At 46.2% G+C, this 18,777-nt stretch overlaps 1 protein-coding gene across 2 annotated transcripts in view; it reads left to right on the top strand.

Moving 5' to 3' along the window:
- Positions 1 to 14,274, top strand: part of clptm1 (CLPTM1 regulator of GABA type A receptor forward trafficking) — a 75,365-nt gene extending 61,091 nt beyond the window's left edge. For both annotated transcript variants that reach the window (XM_072490140.1, XM_072490139.1), the window contains 3 exons: positions 510 to 645; positions 6,179 to 6,346; positions 13,854 to 14,274. In XM_072490140.1, coding sequence (XP_072346241.1) covers positions 510 to 645; positions 6,179 to 6,346; positions 13,854 to 14,020 — 471 coding nt within the window. In that variant the 3' untranslated portion in view covers positions 14,021 to 14,274. The remainder of the gene's footprint in view (positions 1 to 509; positions 646 to 6,178; positions 6,347 to 13,853) is intronic.
- The last annotated feature ends 4,503 nt before the right edge of the window (positions 14,275 to 18,777 follow it).

The raw sequence follows: 18,777 nt of genomic DNA, 5'->3' as shown, positions 1-18,777 counted from the left end.
CATGAACTGACCAGTAATTCCCTATTAACACTAAATATTTAGTGAAGTTCCCTGACAAGAGAACGTTTGGCTAATTTCCCATTCGTACGTCTCCTGATAGTGAGATATGGTGAGATTTCCTGGATTAAAAAAACAAACAGGCTTTTTGAGTGCCTGTTGCCAAACTCTTTCTTTGGGATTTGACATCGGCGCATAAATCGGGCGGCGCGGTGGCCTCACGGCGCTGAGGACCCCGGTTCGATCCCGGCCCCGGGTCACTGTCAGTGTGGAGTTTGCACATTCTCCCCGTGTCTGCGTGGGTCTCGCCCCCACAACCCAAAGATATGCAGGGTAGGTGGATTGACAACGCTAAATTGCCTCTTAATTGGGGGGGAAAAAATTGGGTATTCTAAATTTATTTAAAAAGCGACATCAATTGTGATTGTGTCGTTAATAGCCTATAGTACTGCTCTGCCCTTTGAAGAGATTATTGGGCGGTTAATGATTAACACGTTTTGGTTTTCTTTCAGATGGCTTTTAAATATTTATCTTGGATTCTGTTCCCCCTGTTGGGCTGCTATGCTGTCTATAGCTTATTGTATATGGAGCACAAAAGCTGGTATTCCTGGGTATTGAGTATGCTCTATGGATTCTTATTGACATTCGGTGAGTACGAATGACTTGCAAAAACCTTCTCGCAAATGTGACAGACTGTAAACAATCACCATCTGCAAAACGCTTGGACTGGCTCGGGCTCTGTTTTCCCTTAGAACAGACAGTGGCGCGCCTAGACAGGAAAGACTTGTTTGCCCCCTGGCTGAGGATCCAATTGCCAGGGGGCAGAGATTTAAGATGATTGGTAGAAGGATTAGAGGGGATTATGAGGAAAAACTATTTCACCCGGAGAGTGGCGGGTGCTTGGAATACACTGCCCGAATTGGTGGTCGATCCTGAATCGCTCAACTGATTTGAAAGGGTCGATAGATCTGTATCTAGAAGCTGTCATTTGCAAGGCTAAGCACTAGGTGTTGGGAAGTGGGATTAAAATGAGAAGCTCATTAAGTTTCCTCTTTTTTGGGGGGGGTGGGGCTTGTGCAGACATGATGGGTCAAATGGCCTCTTTCTACACTCTAACTGTTCTATGTTCACACGAATTACTGACTTCAAATCTATTCTATATACCGATCGTAACCTGGAGAATTAATTCTGTGACTATTGAATTCCACCAGGAAGTTATTGATTTGTTAACCCCTTTATGGGGTTTAATGTTGAATCTTTGGCATTGGAAGGGGGAAAAGGACTCCAGAGAACTGAGTATATAGAACAAAGCAACGGAGTTCAGTTATTTTCACCAGTATCCTGTGTGTCCCAGGTTCGAAACTATTGTACGTTTTGAATACAAGACTGATGTTTCCCAAAATAAATGGGGTTTTATTGAGATTAGTCACTAGTGCAGGCTTGTGGGGGCGGTGGGGGAACAGCTTGTGGGGGCGGTGGGGGAACAGCTTGTGGGGGTAGTGGGGGAACAGCAGTAGAGTTGGCAAGGTACAGTCTAGAATGGAGGTGAGGCATCATGTTCCAGATTTATTCTCGTTCGAAGTTACTTGATGGGGCGCTGTAATTGGCTTCCCAGATTTGTAGGGCAAGAAGGTGCTGCAAAAATGGGCGATGCAATCGGTGTTATCGACACTAGAGGCAGCCAGTAGCTTTGTGTAGAAATACACGTTGATCAAGCGCCGTGTAATTATTAAGCTGAGGCTGGACACGGTCTAAGTTTTAAAAAAAATATATATTTTTATTGAAGCATTTGCAAAATTTTTATAATAACAAACAATAACAAAACAATAATAACATAAACAGCAACATAGTAAACTAGACATTTCTCACCCAACCCCTTCTGTACATCCCTTAACCATATTGCACCTACCCGCCCCCCCCCCCCTTCAGAATGCTGCTTCTGCCGACATTTTAATTTTCCCCGAGAAAGTCGACGAACGGCTGCCACCTCCGAGAGAACCCCAGCATTGACCCCCTCAAGGCAAACTTTATTTTCTCCAGCCTGAGAAACACAGCCATGTCACTGACCCAAGTCTCCACGCTCAGGGGCTTAGAGTCCCTCCACATTAAAAGGATCCATCTCCGGGCTACTAGGGAGGCAAAGGCCAAAACGTCGGCCTCTTTCTCTCCGTGAACTCCCGGGTCTTCTGACACTCCAAAGACCGCTATCTCTGGACTCGGCACCACCCGCGTACTAAGCACCTTGGACATTGCCTTGGCAAACCCCTGACAGAATCCTCCAAGCTTCAGGCATGCCCAGAACATGTGGACATGGTTTGCTGGGCTTCCCGCACACCTCGCACACCTATCTTCTACCGTGAAAAACTTGCTCATCCTCGCCGCCGTCATGTGTGCCCGGTGGACCACCTTAAACTGTATTAGACTGAGCCTGGCACAGGATGAGGAGGAATTAACCCTGCTTGTGGCGTCCGCCCACAGACCCGCCTCTAACTCCCCACCTAGCTCCTCCTCCCACTTGCCCTTCAGTTTCTCCACCAGGGTCTCCTCCGCCTCCAACAGCTCCTGATAGATATCCAACACTTTCCCCTCCCCCACCCAGATATCGGACGCTATTCTGTCCTGTACCCCCCCTGGCGGGATCAATGGGAAAGCCAACACCGGTTTCCTCAGAAAGTCCCGGACTTGTAAATATCTGAAACCATTCCCCGGCGGCAGCTTGAGCTTGTCCTCCAGCACCTTCAGACTGGGAAAACTCCCGTCTATGAAAAGATCTCCCATCCGTCTAATTCCTGCTCTCTGCCAACTTCGGAACCCGCCATCTATCCTACCTGGCACGAACCTGTGGTTGTTACAAATCGGGATCCAGACTGACGCACCCTCCACCTTCGTATACCTCCTCCATTGCCCCCAGATCCTCAATGCCGCCACCACCACCGGGCTAGTGGAGTACCGGGCCGGCGAGAACAGCAGAGGTGCCATTACCAGTCCTCCCAAACACCGGTGCCTTTGCATGACGCCACCTCCATCCGCTCCCATGCCGACCCCTTCCCCATTACCCACTTCCTAATCATCGCTATGTTCGCCGCCCAGTAGAAGATGAAGAAGTTTGGCAGCGCCAACCTGCCCTCCCCCCAACTGTGCTCCAACAACATTTTCTTCACCCGCGGGGTTTTATTCGCCCATACAAAGCCCGAAATAATCTTATTTACGCGCTTGAAAAAGGCCTTGGGGAGGCACTGGAAGACAGATCCGTCTAAGATAGAAGTGCCTGGCTTTTGATAGAGCACGGTAGCACAGTGGTTAGCACAGTTGCTTCACAGCTCTAGGGTCCCAGGTTTGATTCCCGGCGTCTGTGCGGAGTCTGCACGTTCACCCCGTGTCTGCGTGGGTTTCCTCCGGGTGCTCCGGTTTACTCCCACAGTCCAAAGATGTGCAGGTTATGCGGATTGGCCATGATAAATTGCCCTTAGTGTCCAAAAAAGATTTGGGTGGGGTTACGGGATAGGGTGGAGGCGTGGGGTTAAGTGGGGTGCTCTTTCCAAGGGCCGATGGGCCGAATGGCTGCCTCCTGCACTGTAAATTCTATTAGTCTAATAGGGCAGCACAGTGGGGCAGTAGTTAGCACTGCTGCCTCATGGCACCAAGGACTCGGCCCTGGGTCACCGTGTGGAGTTTGCACATCCTCCCCATGTCTGCGTGGGTCTCACCCCCACAATCCAAAAAGATGTGCAGGGTAGGTGAATTGGCCACGCTAAATTGCCCCTTAATTGGGGGGGGGGGGAAATAATTGTGTACTCTTAAAAAAAATTTTTTTTAAAGAACACCGTGTCAATTTATGTCGGGGGAACCTCATTGGACAGTATCAACAAAAGCTGCCTGATGACCACTGGGATTCTAAAAGCCATTGATGTACATTCCAGCTATTTGAAAGGCAAAAAAGTGGCCTTTAAACTCGGCAGAGTGAGAGGGACCATGAAGAGCAGGGGCGGCATGCTGCTTGCTGAATTCCTGTTAATGAATCCAGCTAGTCAATTTACAGTCAGAAGCAGAGTTAATGTTTCGGCTCATTGACCTTTCGACACAGCAGAACCAGGAAGCTGCTTTGAGAGCCTCTGAAAGAGCGATAATGTTATATAATCTTTCAATACCTGGAGAATGCAATGCAATACCCCATTGAACTGGAGACTCAATTAGAAAGTTAAGCATTTATTTGTGTGTTTGCATAGAAGCACAAGATGAATTTAAACAACATTAAATGCAACTTAAGACGGTGAAATCTTACAGAGTTCTGAAACGAGGTTTCGATTGACTTGCTGTTTGATCATTTATCCATCTGCCACTCGTTTTATATTTTTTAAGAAGCAACTCTAGCGGTTGTTCTCCATTATCTTTGGTTGCTCTTGAGGCAGAGAAGATTAAGGAGAGATTTAGTAGACATGACCAAAATCGTGAATGGTTTTGACCGAGTAAATTAGGAGAAACTGTTTTTGAGTGGCAGCCGGCTCGGTAACCAGGACAACACCGTTTTTAAAAAAAAGGCCGTTGGCCAAAATAAAGAAACGAGGCAAGATGAGAATTTTATTTTTATTTTGCACGTGTTGAGTTGTGCTTGGGAATGCACTGCCTTTAAGTGCGGGAGGAAGCCGTAACTTGCAAAAGGTAATTGGATCAATACTTCAAGGCGAATAACTTGCAGAGCGATGTGTAAGGGACCATTCATCAGTTAATAATTAAATAGCAGCGTGATGCAAGGTGATTTGCTGCTTCACAGCATTAGGGTAGGTACTTTGTGGCAGATGTAGTATCGATAACTGTGTTGTCCGGATGCCACCTAGGTCCTGGTTAGGTTTATTTACTTTTGGCACCTCCACTATCAAATACCGTATGCGGAGGCTGTGGGTACAGCCTTGCTCTGAAGTTTAATCACTTGCTGAACATACACTATAACGTGTGGAGCTTTGCTCATCCTTCAGTGTTTCCAAGTGCTAAACCCCAGATTATAGCACTGGGTTTAAATATAACTGGCGTGAGATTAGCTCTTTGATTGCCATCTTGTAGCTGTTTATACTGATCACTCTTGCAGCTGTCTATGCGTTTGCAAATGCTCAAAGTTGTTGCATGGAGCCCACGCATTATAACAATTATAATTATGCAGCCACCCGTGAAGGTTTATTTTCCGATTTATATTCAAGCTCTCCGATTGATAAGGGAGCATGGTCTTAAAAATTAGCACCAAACATTTCAGGGGTCAAATTAGGAAATGCTCCTAGATACAAAGGAGCTCACTTCTTTTTTTAATTTGACATTTAATTCCAGATTTTAATTAGACTTTTAATTCCAGATTTGTTTTTTTTTTTTAATTGAATTCAAATTTCACCATCGGCAGTGGGGGGATTCGAACCCGGGTCCCCAGAGCATTACTCTGGGTTTCTGGTTTACTAGTCCAGTGACAATACCTCTCCACCACTGCCTCCCCCATTCTCAAATGGCAATTGATGGTAGATTTTATTTGTTTAGCATACCTTCCCACACTTTGGGGAATATGGGGTAAGTGCTGGATGGACTCCCGGGACCATCAATACATTGAACGCTCCTTCTGTGGCCATCAAATCCTGGTGTCGGACTTTAACATGGAGCTCTAGGGGTGCTGCCGCTGTGCTGCAGGACCTTCCAGATGTTAAATGAATGGTTATTTTTTAATATGAAAAGATATTAAGAAATTCAGGAATCTGTAGCAAAGGTAGATGCATGGAGTTGGGTTTCAGATTAGTCCTGATCTTGTTGAATAGCAGGGCAAGATGGTCTCGCCCCTGTTCCTCTGGTTCTTTTTGTTTTGTTTTGTACATTTAGAATACACAATTCTTTTTTTCCAATTAAGGGGCAATTTAGCAGTGGCCAATCCACCTACCCTGCACATCTTTGGGTTGTGGGGGCGAAACCCACGCAGACACGGGGAGAATGTGCAAACTCCACACGGACAGTGGGCCGGGATCGAACCCGGGTCCTTGGCGCCGTGAGACAGCAGTGCTAACCACTGTGCTGCCCTACCCCCCTGGCTCTTAATTAGATAGCTCTTTCCAAGAGCTAGCACAGGCCTGATGGGCTGCAAGGCCTCCTGTGATATATCATTTCATGATTCTAAGGATTGTAAATGTCTGTTTTTGTGTTTCTCTCCCCACAGGATTTATAACCATGACACCACAGCTTTTCATTAATTATAAGCTGAAGTCAGTAGCCCATCTCCCGTGGAGGATGCTAACCTACAAGGCGCTAAATACCTTTATTGACGATCTCTTTGCATTTGTTATCAAAATGCCAATGATGTACAGAATAGGATGTTTGAGAGATGGTAAGTGGTTGAACGAAATCTTTAAATGGATTCACTGATTGCCTGATCCTTTTGCACCCTTCACTCCCAATGCATGCGCGCGCACACACGCAGTTTGAGAAAATTAAAGATGTCTCTGCTGGCGTGCGTTCCTGCAGGTTTGACTTGTGTGGTGACTATGTGATTCATGCATCTCTGGCTAGAGTAGTCGATTTAAGCACAGTGAACTAGTGAGTTATCCTTTGGCAATAGAGTGCTAGAGAAGAGAGTTACATCGGTGATGACGTGCCCTTTAACATGAAGTTATTTATATAAACGACATAGATGACCATGTGGGGGGTAAGATCAGTAAGTTTGCGGATGACGCAAAGATTGGCCGGGTGGTGAGGTTGAGTGTCTTGGGCTACAGGAAAATATAGACGGGATGGTCAAATGGGCAGCTAATTGGCAGATGGATTTTGGCAGAGTGAGGTGACGTACTTTGGAAGGACTAATCTGGTGAGGAGTATTCAATGAATGTCCTGATACTGGGAAGTTCTGAGGAACAAAGGAACCTTGACGTGTTTGTCCATCGATCTCTGAAGGCAGAGGGCCAGGTTAACAGGGAGGTGAAAAAGGCATATGGGACACTTGCCTTTATCAATCGAGGCATAGATTACAAAAGCAGAAAGATCATGTTGGACTTTGGTGAGGCCACAGCTGGAGCACTGTGTGCAATTCTGGTTGCCACATTATCGGAAGGATGTGATTGCACTGGAGGGGGTGCAGAGGGGATTCACCAGGATGTTGCCTGGGATGGAACATTTAAGTTATAAATAGAGGTTGGATAGGCTCGAGTTATTTTTGTTGGGGCAGAGAAGACTGAGGGACGATCTGATCGAGATATACAAGATTTTGAGGGGCCGGTGCAGACTCGATGGGCTGAAGGGCCTCTCCTGCACTCTGTGATTCTTGCGAAGTTGATCATGTTAATTATCCAGGCTTGTGCTAGTTTATAGCAGAAGAACCAGAGCCTTGAGTATTGTTGAAAGCTTGGTTCTGATAGCTGCACAACAGACATTTCCAAACCATCTTATAACCTTGTCGAAGGATATAGAAATGGATTACATGACAGAAAAAGTGACCTTTGGTATCCATTGTTAAGAATTACTTCCGACTCTGGGTAATCTTTTAGATTTCTCTCTCTAAGTTCCAACTACTCGGGGGCCAAAGGGCCTGTACTGTACTGTGCTGTTCTCTGTACTCTTCATTTGACACTCCCATCTGCCTCTGCTGCACTGTAACCTTTCACTTACCTTTCACCTTTACCTATCTTACCTGCAGAATAATCATTGCCTCCCATTCCTATTGCTGATCTCGGTACCTCCACTCTGCCTTCACCAGCATTGCCAGCTCTGAATCCATCACCATTTGACTAGAAACTGAGCTGCGCCAAGCCGCATATTCACTGACTAGAAGCACCGGTCAGAGCCTGACTATTCTGCACAAAGAACGCTCCTCCTCACTTCCCCCAAAGCCTCTCTGCCAGGATGGGCAATAAATGTTGACCATCTTACAATCCTTGAACAAATTTTTAAAATTCCCCTCCAGTCACACAGCATCTTGATTTGGGAATATATCCTTTGGGAATATATCCTATCACAGCTGTTCCCTAGTTGGTAACATGGGAGTACTTCCACCATATGAACATGCAACAGTTCAAGACGGTAACAACTGGGCATGGGCAATAAGTGATGGCCAGCAATGCTCATATCTTCTGGGAGAATATGAGGGTGATCATGTTGCTGGCAATGTACTATAGACCCCCAAACCGGCAGGGAGAGACAGAAGAGCAGATACATAGGCAAATCTCAGAGGAGTGTAAAAGCAATAAGGTAATAATAGTAGGGGATTTCAACTTCCCCAATATTAATTGGGATAGACCAGAGTGGAAGGCTTAAAGGGGGCGAAAGTGTGCATCCAGAAGAGCTTTTCGAGTCCGCACGTAGAAAGTCCGGCAAGAGAGGGGATGGTAGTTTTTGGGAATGAAGCTGGGCAGGATGTAGAATTGTCAGTGGGGGAGCATTTTGATGATAGTGACCATACCTCAGTAAGATTTAAGGTAGTTATGGAAAAGGACAAAGATGGACCAGAATTAAAGTTTCTGATTTGGGGGGGGGGGGGGGGGAGATAGAAGACTGATTTTAATAGGATAGGACCGGATCTAGCCAAAGTGGACTGTAGAAAAATCCACGTCACAGCAGTGGGAGTCATTCAAAAGGAAATAGAGTACAAAGCCAACATGTTCATGTAAAGAGTGGGACCAAAAAGTCCAGATAACCCTGGACATGAGGGGAAATACAGGATTGGATCAGGGGGGGGGGGGGGGGGGAAAGGAAGGTTTATGGCAGATACAGGGGATGCCCTAGAGAAGTATAGAAAGTGCGGGGGGGGGTACTTAAAAAAAAAAAAAAAAAAAGAAATTGGGAGAGAGAAGAGGGGGCATGAAAAAACATTAGCGGGTCAAGTAAATGAAAATCCCAAGGTGTTAACGGCAAAAGGTAACCAGGAGAAAAGTAGGGCCTATTAGGGACCAAAGTGACAACCTGTGTGTGGAGCTGAAAGATGTAGGTGAGGTATTAAATTTGTATTTTGCATCTGTACTCGCTGTGGAGGAGGGGGATCAAAAAGTGTATAGAAAGCAGGGCCTGTGATATAATTGAACACCTTATCATTGAAAGGGATTAGGTGTTAGCGGTTTTAGCAGACTTAAAAGTGGATAAATCCCTAGGCCCAGATGAGATGTATCCTAGGCTGCTGTGTGAGGCATGAGGAGAGGGGTTCCGAAATTATTTTTCAAATCCTCTTTGGCCACAGATGAGGTGCCAGAGGACTGGGGGGCGGGTACAGCTAACGTACCATTATTCAATAAGGGAAGTAGGGAACAAACGGGTAATTACAGGCCAGATTTGCAGGACAGTGACAGGCCAATTAATCTAACATCAATGGTAGGGAAATTATTGGAAAAAATTCTTGAGGGGCAGAATTGATCGCCACTTGGAGAGGCAAGAATTAATCAATGATGGTCAGCATGGCTTTGTCAATGGGAGATCATATCTAGCAAATTTGATTAAATCTTTGAGGTGACTAGGTGTGTAGATGAGGGCAGTGTAGTTGATGTAGTTTACATGGACTTCAGTAAGGCTTTGGACAAGGTTCCATATGGGAGTCTGGGGCCCATGGGATCCAGGGCAATTTGGATCCAAAATTAGCTTAGTGGCGGTGGCCGAGGTCGAAGGTTGTTTTTGTGACTGGAAGCTTGTGTTCAGCAGTGTACTGCAGGGACGGTACTGGGTCCCCTGCTGTCTGTACATTAATGATCTAGAAAGGAATGTGGATTGGATTGGTTTATTGTCACGTGTACCGAGGTACAGTGAAAAGTATTGTTCTGCGTACAGTCCAGACAGATCATTCCGGACGTGAAAAGAAAATACATAATAGGCCAGACATAAAATATGTGGTGTAACCCAGAGTCTCGTTCTGATCTGGGAGGTATGATCGCTAAATTCGCAGATGGTAAATAGCGAGGAGGAAAGCTATCGATTACAAGGTGATTTATAGACTGGCTGGTCAGAACATGGCAAATGGAATTTAACCCTGAAGAGTGAGGTGGTACATTTTGGGAGGACTAACAAGACAAAGGAATACACAGTGAACGGTAGGACGCTAGGAAGTGCAGAGGACCAGGGGGACTTTGGGGTGCATGTCCATAGTTCTCTTAAGGCAGTAGGACAGATAGATAAGGTGGTTAAAATGGCATCTGGGATACTTGCCTTTATTAGCTGAGGCATAGAATATAAGCGCAAAGAGTTTATGATGGAGCTGTATGAAACACGCGTTAGGCCACAGCTAGAGCACTGTGTGCAGTTCTGGTCACCACACTACAGGAAGGATGTGACAGCACTGGGAAGGGTGCAGAGGAGATTCACCAGGATGTTGCCTGGGCTGGAGCGTTTCAGCTATGAAGAAAGGCGGGTTACGCTGGGATTGTTCTCCTTAGAGCAGAGAAGGCTGAGGGGGGACCTGATTGACGTGTACAAAATTATGAAGGACATAGGCTATATAGAAATAAACTTTTCTCCTCAGTTGAGGGGTCAATAACTTGGGGACAGAGGTTAAGGTAATGGGCAAGAGAGTTAGAGGGGATTTGAGGGAAAGATTTTTCATAGAATTTACAGTGCAGAAGGAGGCCATTCAGCCCATCGAGTCTGCACCGGCCCTTGGAAAGAGCACCCCACTTAAGCTCCACGCCTCCAACCTATCCTCTTTATCCCAGTAACCCCACCTAACCTTTTTGGATACTTAAGGGCAATTTAGAATGGCCAGTCCACCTAACATGCACATCTTTTTGACCCAGAAGGGGCAGCACAGTAGCACAGTGGTTAGCACAATTGCTTCACAGCTCCAGGGTCCCAGGTTCGATTCCGGCTTGGGTCACTGTCTGTGCGGAGTTTGCACGTTCTCCCCGTGTGTGCGTGGGTTTCCTCCGGGTTCTCCGGTTTCCTCCCACAGTCCAAAGATGTGCGGGTTAGGTGGATTGGCCATGCTAAATTGCCCATAGTGTCCAAAATTGCCCGTAGGGTGGGGTTACTGGGTTATGGGGATTAGGTGGGGTTATGGGGATAGGGTGGAGGTTTGGACCTTCGGTAGGGTGCTCTTTCCAAGAGCCGGTGCAGACTCGATGGGCCGAATGGCCTCCTTCTGCACTGTAAATTCTATGTCTATGTCTATGTCTAAGGTGGTGGGAATCTGGAACTTGCTGCCTGAAAGGGTGGTAGAGGTGGGAACCCTCACACAAGTGCTGGATAAAGGCATTAGAACAGATTGGTGTTTGATACGGGACACACACACACACGATGGGCTGAATGTCCTCTTTCTGCACTATAAAACTCTTATGACTTTCAAAACAAAGTCCTGCACCAACTGCCTTCAATCTGCAGGGTACAAGCTGAAATGTAGCTGGGGTACTGCTCACCTTTATTAATTGCTGGTTCTGGATCAGCAATGTCTAGCTTTACTCTGTCTCGATGTCTTCTGCCAAAGCTACGTGCTATGTATTCCAAAATCCATGGCGAACTCTGAGTTTCTCTTCTTGACAAGTCATCTCCTCAAACACCATTCTGCCCGCCTCCCAAACTGCCTCGAACACCAGTGTGAGGAACTCGCCCTGTCTCGCCAATGAGCCGAACGTAGATGGACACTCCTTCCTGCCCCCTTCAGTCTATCGAATCTTCGCTTTCTACCATTGATGGCAGAGCTTTTGGGTGCTTTGACCCTGCTCTTTGGAGCCCCTGCCTGAGACCTCTCTATGCTGCACGCTAACGTTTTTCCAGGTTGTGAATTTTCTCCCAAGCCTTCACTTAACCTCTATTAAACTCCACTGCTGTTCCTCTTGCAAGTAGTCTGAAAAATGCCTTGAGGCATTTTGACGTCAACCTCCGTTTTCCGAACATTGCATCCGTGTGAATATCGCCTCCTGTGGTGGAATAATTCTTTAAGCGATAGACAAAAAATCCCGCAGTGAATGGTTAAGGTCTAGAATGCTCTGCCTGAGACGGTTGTGGAGACATGTTCAATTGAAGCATTCAGGAGGAAGTTAGACGGTTAGGGGAGAAGCTGGGAGAATTGCACCCAGTGAATTACTCATTTGGAGAGCTGGTGCAGAAACGATGGGCTGAATGGCCCTGTGCGTGTAACAGTTATGTGAGTCTAAGGAAGAAAGGCTTGCATTTATATAGCGCCTCTCAACCTCCAGGAGGATCCCAAGGCAGTTGGATCCACTTGTGAAGTGCAGTCATGGTTGGAATGCAGGAAGCACCGCAGCCATTTTGTGCACAGCAAGATCCCACTAACAGCAATGTGATGATGTACGGGATGTTGGTCCTTATTTCAAGGGGGTTGGAGTAGAGGAGTCTTGCTTGCAAGTGTACAACGCACTGATGAAATCACATCTGGATGTGCTGTGAACAAAGAACAAACAAAGAACAAAGAAATGTACAGCACAGGAACAGGCCCTTCGGCCCTCCAAGCCCGTGCCGACCATACTGCCCGACTAAACTACAATCTTCTACACTTCCTGGGTCCGTATCCTTCTATTCCCATCCTATTCATATATTTGTCAAGATGCCCCTTAAATGTCCCTATCGTCCCTGCCTGTTTGGGTCTTGTGGTAACCTGACCACAAGAAGGTAGTTAAAATACGTTAATCTTAAAAGTCAAAGTTGATCTTTAATATATAAAAATAACAAAGTTTAAAATACAGTATGGACTCTGGAACGGGAACAGCTAACTAAACATCGAAATAACAGTACCAAAAAAGAATTAGAACCAACAGCAGTTAAATAGGAATATACACTGGTAACACCAACAACTAATGATGTCACACCACTTACTGATGACATCAGCAATGTATTTAAATAAGAAGATGCATAATAATAACACTCTAGCTGGTCCCCTCTTTTAAGGAAAATATTGGATGTCATTTATTGCTCAAAAAGTCATGTTTTAGCCGTGTATAGCGGGATCTTTCTTGGTGCCTACAAACTACCCCGCTATCACAACGGGTGCAGGTGGTCGTTCCTGGGCCTCGGGAGAATCGGGTGTGGACATATTTGAATGAGCCTATTGATCACTTTTAAATATGTAAATGTGGATCCAGATCGCACCCAGCGAAGGAGAGATCCAGATTGTGACGTCTCACGAGGTTTCATTAGAGCTTGTGAGGTGTTCCGAGAATCGCAAACCTCTCATTGAGATTTGATGGCCTTGTCACGTCACCGAGTCGGGCGGGAAGAGGCCGTTCAGTTGCTCCCATTATTTAATTGCAGGCGGTTCAGAGAAGGTGCACTAGGATGTACCCCAGTATGAAAGGATTGTCTTATCAGCAAAGGTTAAACAGGTCGGGACTCATTGGAATTTAGAAAAATGAGAGGTGATATCATTGAAGCACATAAGATTCTTGAGGGGTTTGACAGGGTAAGTGCTGAGGATGTTTTCTCCTCTTGGGGGAGTCTCGGACCAGATGGCATAGTCTCAGAATACAGGGGTGCCAGTTTAAGACTGAGATGAAGAGCAATGCCTTCTCTGAGGGTTGTGAGCCTTTGTAACTCCTTGCCACCGAGAGATATGGGGCCAGAGTCCTTGTGTATATAAGGCTGAGATCGACTCTTGATCAGTGAGGGAATCAGAGTTGCAGGGAGAGGGCAGGAAAATGGACGCGAGGAATGTCGTATCAGCCATGATCCTATTGGATGGCAGGGCAGACTTGAGGGGCCGAATGGCCTCTGGTTCCTATTTCTTATGGTCTTATAATCCGCATTGAGGATGTTGCTTGAGGGATAAATCTGGACACCGGGGGCGAACTCTTCTTCGAAATCTGTGATGCGATGTTGAATGAGGATGTCTGATTTGAAAGACTGCTCAGCTACAGATGGCTTTTTGAATGTCCGAAATAACACACTCTTCCATATTTTTTTCTCATTCAAACCAGATGTGGTGTTTTTTATCTACTTGTACCAACGCTGGATCTATCGAGTGGATCCTGCTCGAATGAATGAATTTGGTACGAGTGGCGAAGACTCTGGGAAGGCGCCGAAAGAGAACAGTTTCCCAAAAGCTCTACTGGAGAAAGCGGAGGGAGAGAAGAAAAATGATTAAAAGAAAATCCTCGTGTAGTCATCAGTTTAAATGTTTCACTGAAAAGGCGGAAGTGAGACCAAGGACTGTAATAATCAACTTCCTGATTTTGTATTAATATAATCCTGTTGAAGATAAGTGAATTTGGAGTCCAGGTTAATGTGCTGTACTGTATTTGTTCAAAATATCTGTATTTAAGTATGATAACTTTGTAATCACTGTATTCCACTGTGGAATATTTGGTACATTAAATTACTAATAACGTTTAAATTGCAGCCACTTGTCAAAAGGCAGCCTCTTGTTCATTGGGGGGAGGTGGGGGTGGGAGGGGAACAGATTTTAGAAAATAAAGATTCTATTCATCCAACCGAAATTCTGATTCCTGTTTCAATCCACGCTCGTGTGTCAATTTACAAACTAATTTTGAAGCAAGGTATATGTGGACTTGTTAGACTTGCCAGTGAATTCAATGGTTTAATCCAATTGCATTTTTGAAGGTATTCCGAAGAAAGTGTTGATTCCAAAGTCGGGGGGGGGGAGGGGGTGGGGGGGCAGTTCTGAGCAGAATACCCTATTGTGAATATGGTGTTTATTTCCAATAATAGAATCCATTTAAAACAAAATATTTGTGAAAAATGCTCCAGATCAGAATGTCTTTAAGGCAAAGATAGATAGATTTTTGAACGGTAAAGGAATTCAGGGTTACGGTGAGCGGTAAAGGAATTCAGAATAACGGTGAGTGGGCGGGTAAGCGGAGCTGAGGCCACAAGAAGATCAGCCATGATTTTGTTGGATGGCGGCTCAGGCTTGAGGGGCCAGATGGCCCACTCCTGCTCCTAGTTCTTATGCTCTTGTGTTCTAGATTGAGATTGCTGGATTATAGGTGCTTGGGGCTGTTCACTGCCCACCCACCCCTCCCCGACCCTCCATTCTCCTCTTCGGGCGAGGAATGAACAAATTCAGCTCTGTGGATCCACTGGATTCTGGACAATCCTTTTTTTAATAAATTTCGAGTACCCAATTCATTTTCCCCAATTATGGTGCAGTTTAGCGTGGCCAATCCACCTACCCTGTACATCTTTTTGGGTTGTGGGGGCGAAACCCACGCTAACACGGGGAGAATGTGCAAACTCCACACAGACAGTGACCCAGAGCCGGGATCGAACCTGAGACCTTGGCACGTGAGACAGCAGTGCTAACACCACTGCACCACTGTGCTGCCCCGATTCTGTACAATGCTTTTAAAAAAAAATATATATATACTTTTATTAGAGATTTTGCACATAACGCAACAAATCCTTGGGATTGGTACAGTACAGTATAAACGCCTCGGTTTCTGAATAAGACAGTAGAGCAGCAAACAGTGGGTTCAGCTTTATCATTGAACTTGGTGCCTCCGTGTGTATTAATGGGGAAGATAGAGAATGAGGGAGCAGAGGACAAGGCAATGAAAACATGTTAAAATGGCGCACCTTCCCCTGTAGCATGCACGCGTACGGCCAATGGAAATCTAGGATAAGATATTCCCGCAATGTTCAGGCATATCGGAGGCACCAATAGCATATTATGATGTCTTTTTCTTGGATCTGAGACTTATCTGTACCTTTGCAGGAGCCAGCCAACCCTAAAATAATGAGGAAAATAAGTACAGAAACAAATGTGCAAAGATTTTAGTCCGAAGTGGCTATCTTGCATATAACCACAAGCTGCAACAAATCCACAATCGTTTTTAATACAGTCTCATAGACTCGAGGTACAGACGTCTGGTTAATCTTTTGATCTTTAATTAATAAATAAATCTTTCTCCCTCATCCTTTCACAGGGATGCGGAGGAATGACACCCACTTCCTCGAGCTGTTTTTTGACCAGGCTAACGGGGAATTTAAAGTTAGATTGGTGGAATTATTAATAATTGCGGGACAGTTAATTAGATTCAGTTGAGATGTCACAATTATTGCGGCACGGGAGGAAGCTATCGCTTCTGCACCGACTCTCTGAATCAGCAACTCGCTCTGTCCCATTCTCCCCTGAAACCATGCGCCACCTTCCTCTTTGGGTATCAGTCCCATTCCCTTTTGAATGCTGCAATTAACCACACTCCACCACACTCTTGGGCAGTGCATTGCAAACCTTACCCACTCGCTGTGTGAAAATCCTTTTCATGTCGCTTTTCCTTTCGCCAATTGCTTTTAAATCTGTGCCCCCTCGTTCTCGATCCTTTCGCGGGCGGGATCAGTTTCTCCTCCATCGACTCTGTTCAGCCTCCCCGTGAATGCCTCGATCAAATCTCTCCTCTTCTGCTCAACCATGATCCAATCAGCGTGGGATAGGGTCAAGGAGCTGATTGGACTATTCCTGTTCCTAAATTTATCGAGGGTTATAGATGAAAGACTGGGTCAACCGTGACCGATAAAGAATGGTAAAATAAGCCCGGGGAACTGGATGGCCACTGCTGTGCTGCTTATATGCTGAGACTTCGCTCAGTTGGCTGGGTGGCTGGTTCGTATCGCGGAGCGACGCCGACAGCGCACGTTCAATTCCCGTGCCGGCTGAGGTTATTCATGAAAGCCCCGCCTTCTCAACTTTGCCCTTCGCCCAAGGTTAGCTCGCCACCGGTCAGCTCTCAAAAAGGGTAAAGCAGCCTGTGGTCCCCTGGGATTGTGGGGACATTTTTACTGCTACTTAACATCAGTGGTGGGATCCGCTCACGCTTCCTGTTCTAAGATGTCATCACCTGGAAGCTTGTTATTGCATTCCAGTGCAGAAAGTCATTCTGGACCCTGAGGGTTTACCACATCATGGGAATATTCTAGAGTTGAGGAAATATTTCATCACGCATAGGAACCCCTATCCCCCAAAAAACATTTTTTTGGCCAGGTTCTTCTTCGTGGGTACTTGCTGACTCAGGGTCATCTTCTGTGATGGTTGTTCCCAGGGTTTAGGCTCCTGAGGCTTCGATCTCTCGTAATTTTATGCCAATTTCTTCAGTATTCAAAAACGTTTGATGACTTATGCATAAGACCCTCATGTGACTGTCACTCTCCCAATGCCTGGTAAACAGGACACACCTATTTCATTATCCCTATGCCGGCTGTTTTTGGCCTCAACAGCTCTGCAACCACAAAAGTCAGATGACCTTCATGTTCAGGGTCTACGGTTGTCTGGTTCCAACACCTCTTCCTCCTTTCCACCACACAGTTGCTGTTTTTTGCTTATGACCTTTCTTGTGGTTCCTCACAATATGTCATGTTCCTGAACACCTGTGGTTTTCCATCATTGTTCACTTTTTACTGTAGTACTTGACCAAATTTCCCATCATGCAATCTGGTCCTGCTACACATCCACAGCATACACATGCCTCACCAAGACCCTCTTCAAAGCTGCCAAAGCAAGCATTCCACGTGGGTTTTTTGCACGTGCGTTCCTTGCTTCGACTGGATGTCGAGAACGCCTCAAAGAATTTGAAGAATCTGGTGATCCAGGTATTGCTGACCATCTCCGAACACGAGACAATGCACGCCGCACTCACTGGGAAGACCTCATGAGCAACCGGGACTGCACTCACTCTAGCCTCTGACACTATGGCACAGAGGCCCACTGGTCAACCTTTTTAAGGTCCTACCACCCTGGGTTGTTGATACCATCACTTCTCTCCTTCACAACAGACTATTTCAAGCCCATATGGGGCCCAAAGCCAGCAAATGGAAGAGGTAGCGAAATGGCCTATTTCAAGGATCAGTACTGACCTCCAGCCTGTTCAACCCGTACGTCAATGACCTGCCAGACACTTGGAGCCGCATGTTTATATATGCAGATGGTATCTGCTGTGCTTACCAAGCGAGAGATTTCAAGGACATTAACAGCGCTCTTAATGAAGACCTTTGTAAATTCTGACTCCTGTCAAACCTGGTGCCTCGGACCAAGTTCTGCCAAAACCATATCATGGAACTATCACCTTGACAATGCAAGAAGTTAAACTGAAGACTCGCACCAATTTCATCCGCAAACTAGCAGGAACACCAGAACTTTCAGAACCCCCTTTTGGGTTCTCTGCTACTCAGTAGCTGAGTACTGTGCTTCAGTCTGGAACAGTTCCGCACATTGCAAACTTGGGCTGACAAGTGGCAAGTTACATTCGCGCCATACAAGCGCCAGGCAACGAACATCTCTTACAAGAGAGGATCTAATCATCGCCCCTTGACATTCATGGCATTACCATCGCTAGATCCCCTATTATCGACATCCTGGGGATTACCATTGATCATAACGGAATTGGACAAGCCATACTAATAATGTGGCCACCAGTGCAGGTCAAAGGCTAGGAGTCCTACGGTGAGTAACTCACCCCCTGACCCCCCCCCCCCCCCCCCCCCCCCCCAAAGCCTGTCCACCATCTACAAGGCACAAGTCAGGAATGTGATGGAATACTCTCCATTTGTCTGGATGAGTGCAGCTCCAACAACACTCAAGAAGTTGAACACCATCAAAGACAAAGCAACCCACTTGATTGCTCCCCCTTCCACAAACACTCCCTCCCTCCACCACCGACGAACAGTGGCAGCCGTGTGCACCACCTACAAGATGCACTGCAGTTTCTCCCCAAGGTTCCTTAGACCACCTTCCTAAGCCACGACCACTACCATCTAGAAGGACAAGAGCAGCAGATACCTGGGAACCCCACCACCTGGAGGTTCCCATCCAAGTCACTCACCATCCTGATTGGAAAAATATCGGCCGTTCCTTCGCTGTCGGGGGGGGGCAAAATCCTGGCACTCCCT

This window comes from Scyliorhinus torazame, chromosome 25, assembly GCF_047496885.1.
Source record: "Scyliorhinus torazame isolate Kashiwa2021f chromosome 25, sScyTor2.1, whole genome shotgun sequence".
Taxonomy (NCBI): Eukaryota; Metazoa; Chordata; class Chondrichthyes; order Carcharhiniformes; family Scyliorhinidae; genus Scyliorhinus; species Scyliorhinus torazame.
The sequence above is the reverse complement of the archived record's forward strand: the minus strand, read 5'-3'. Positions and strand labels throughout refer to the sequence as shown.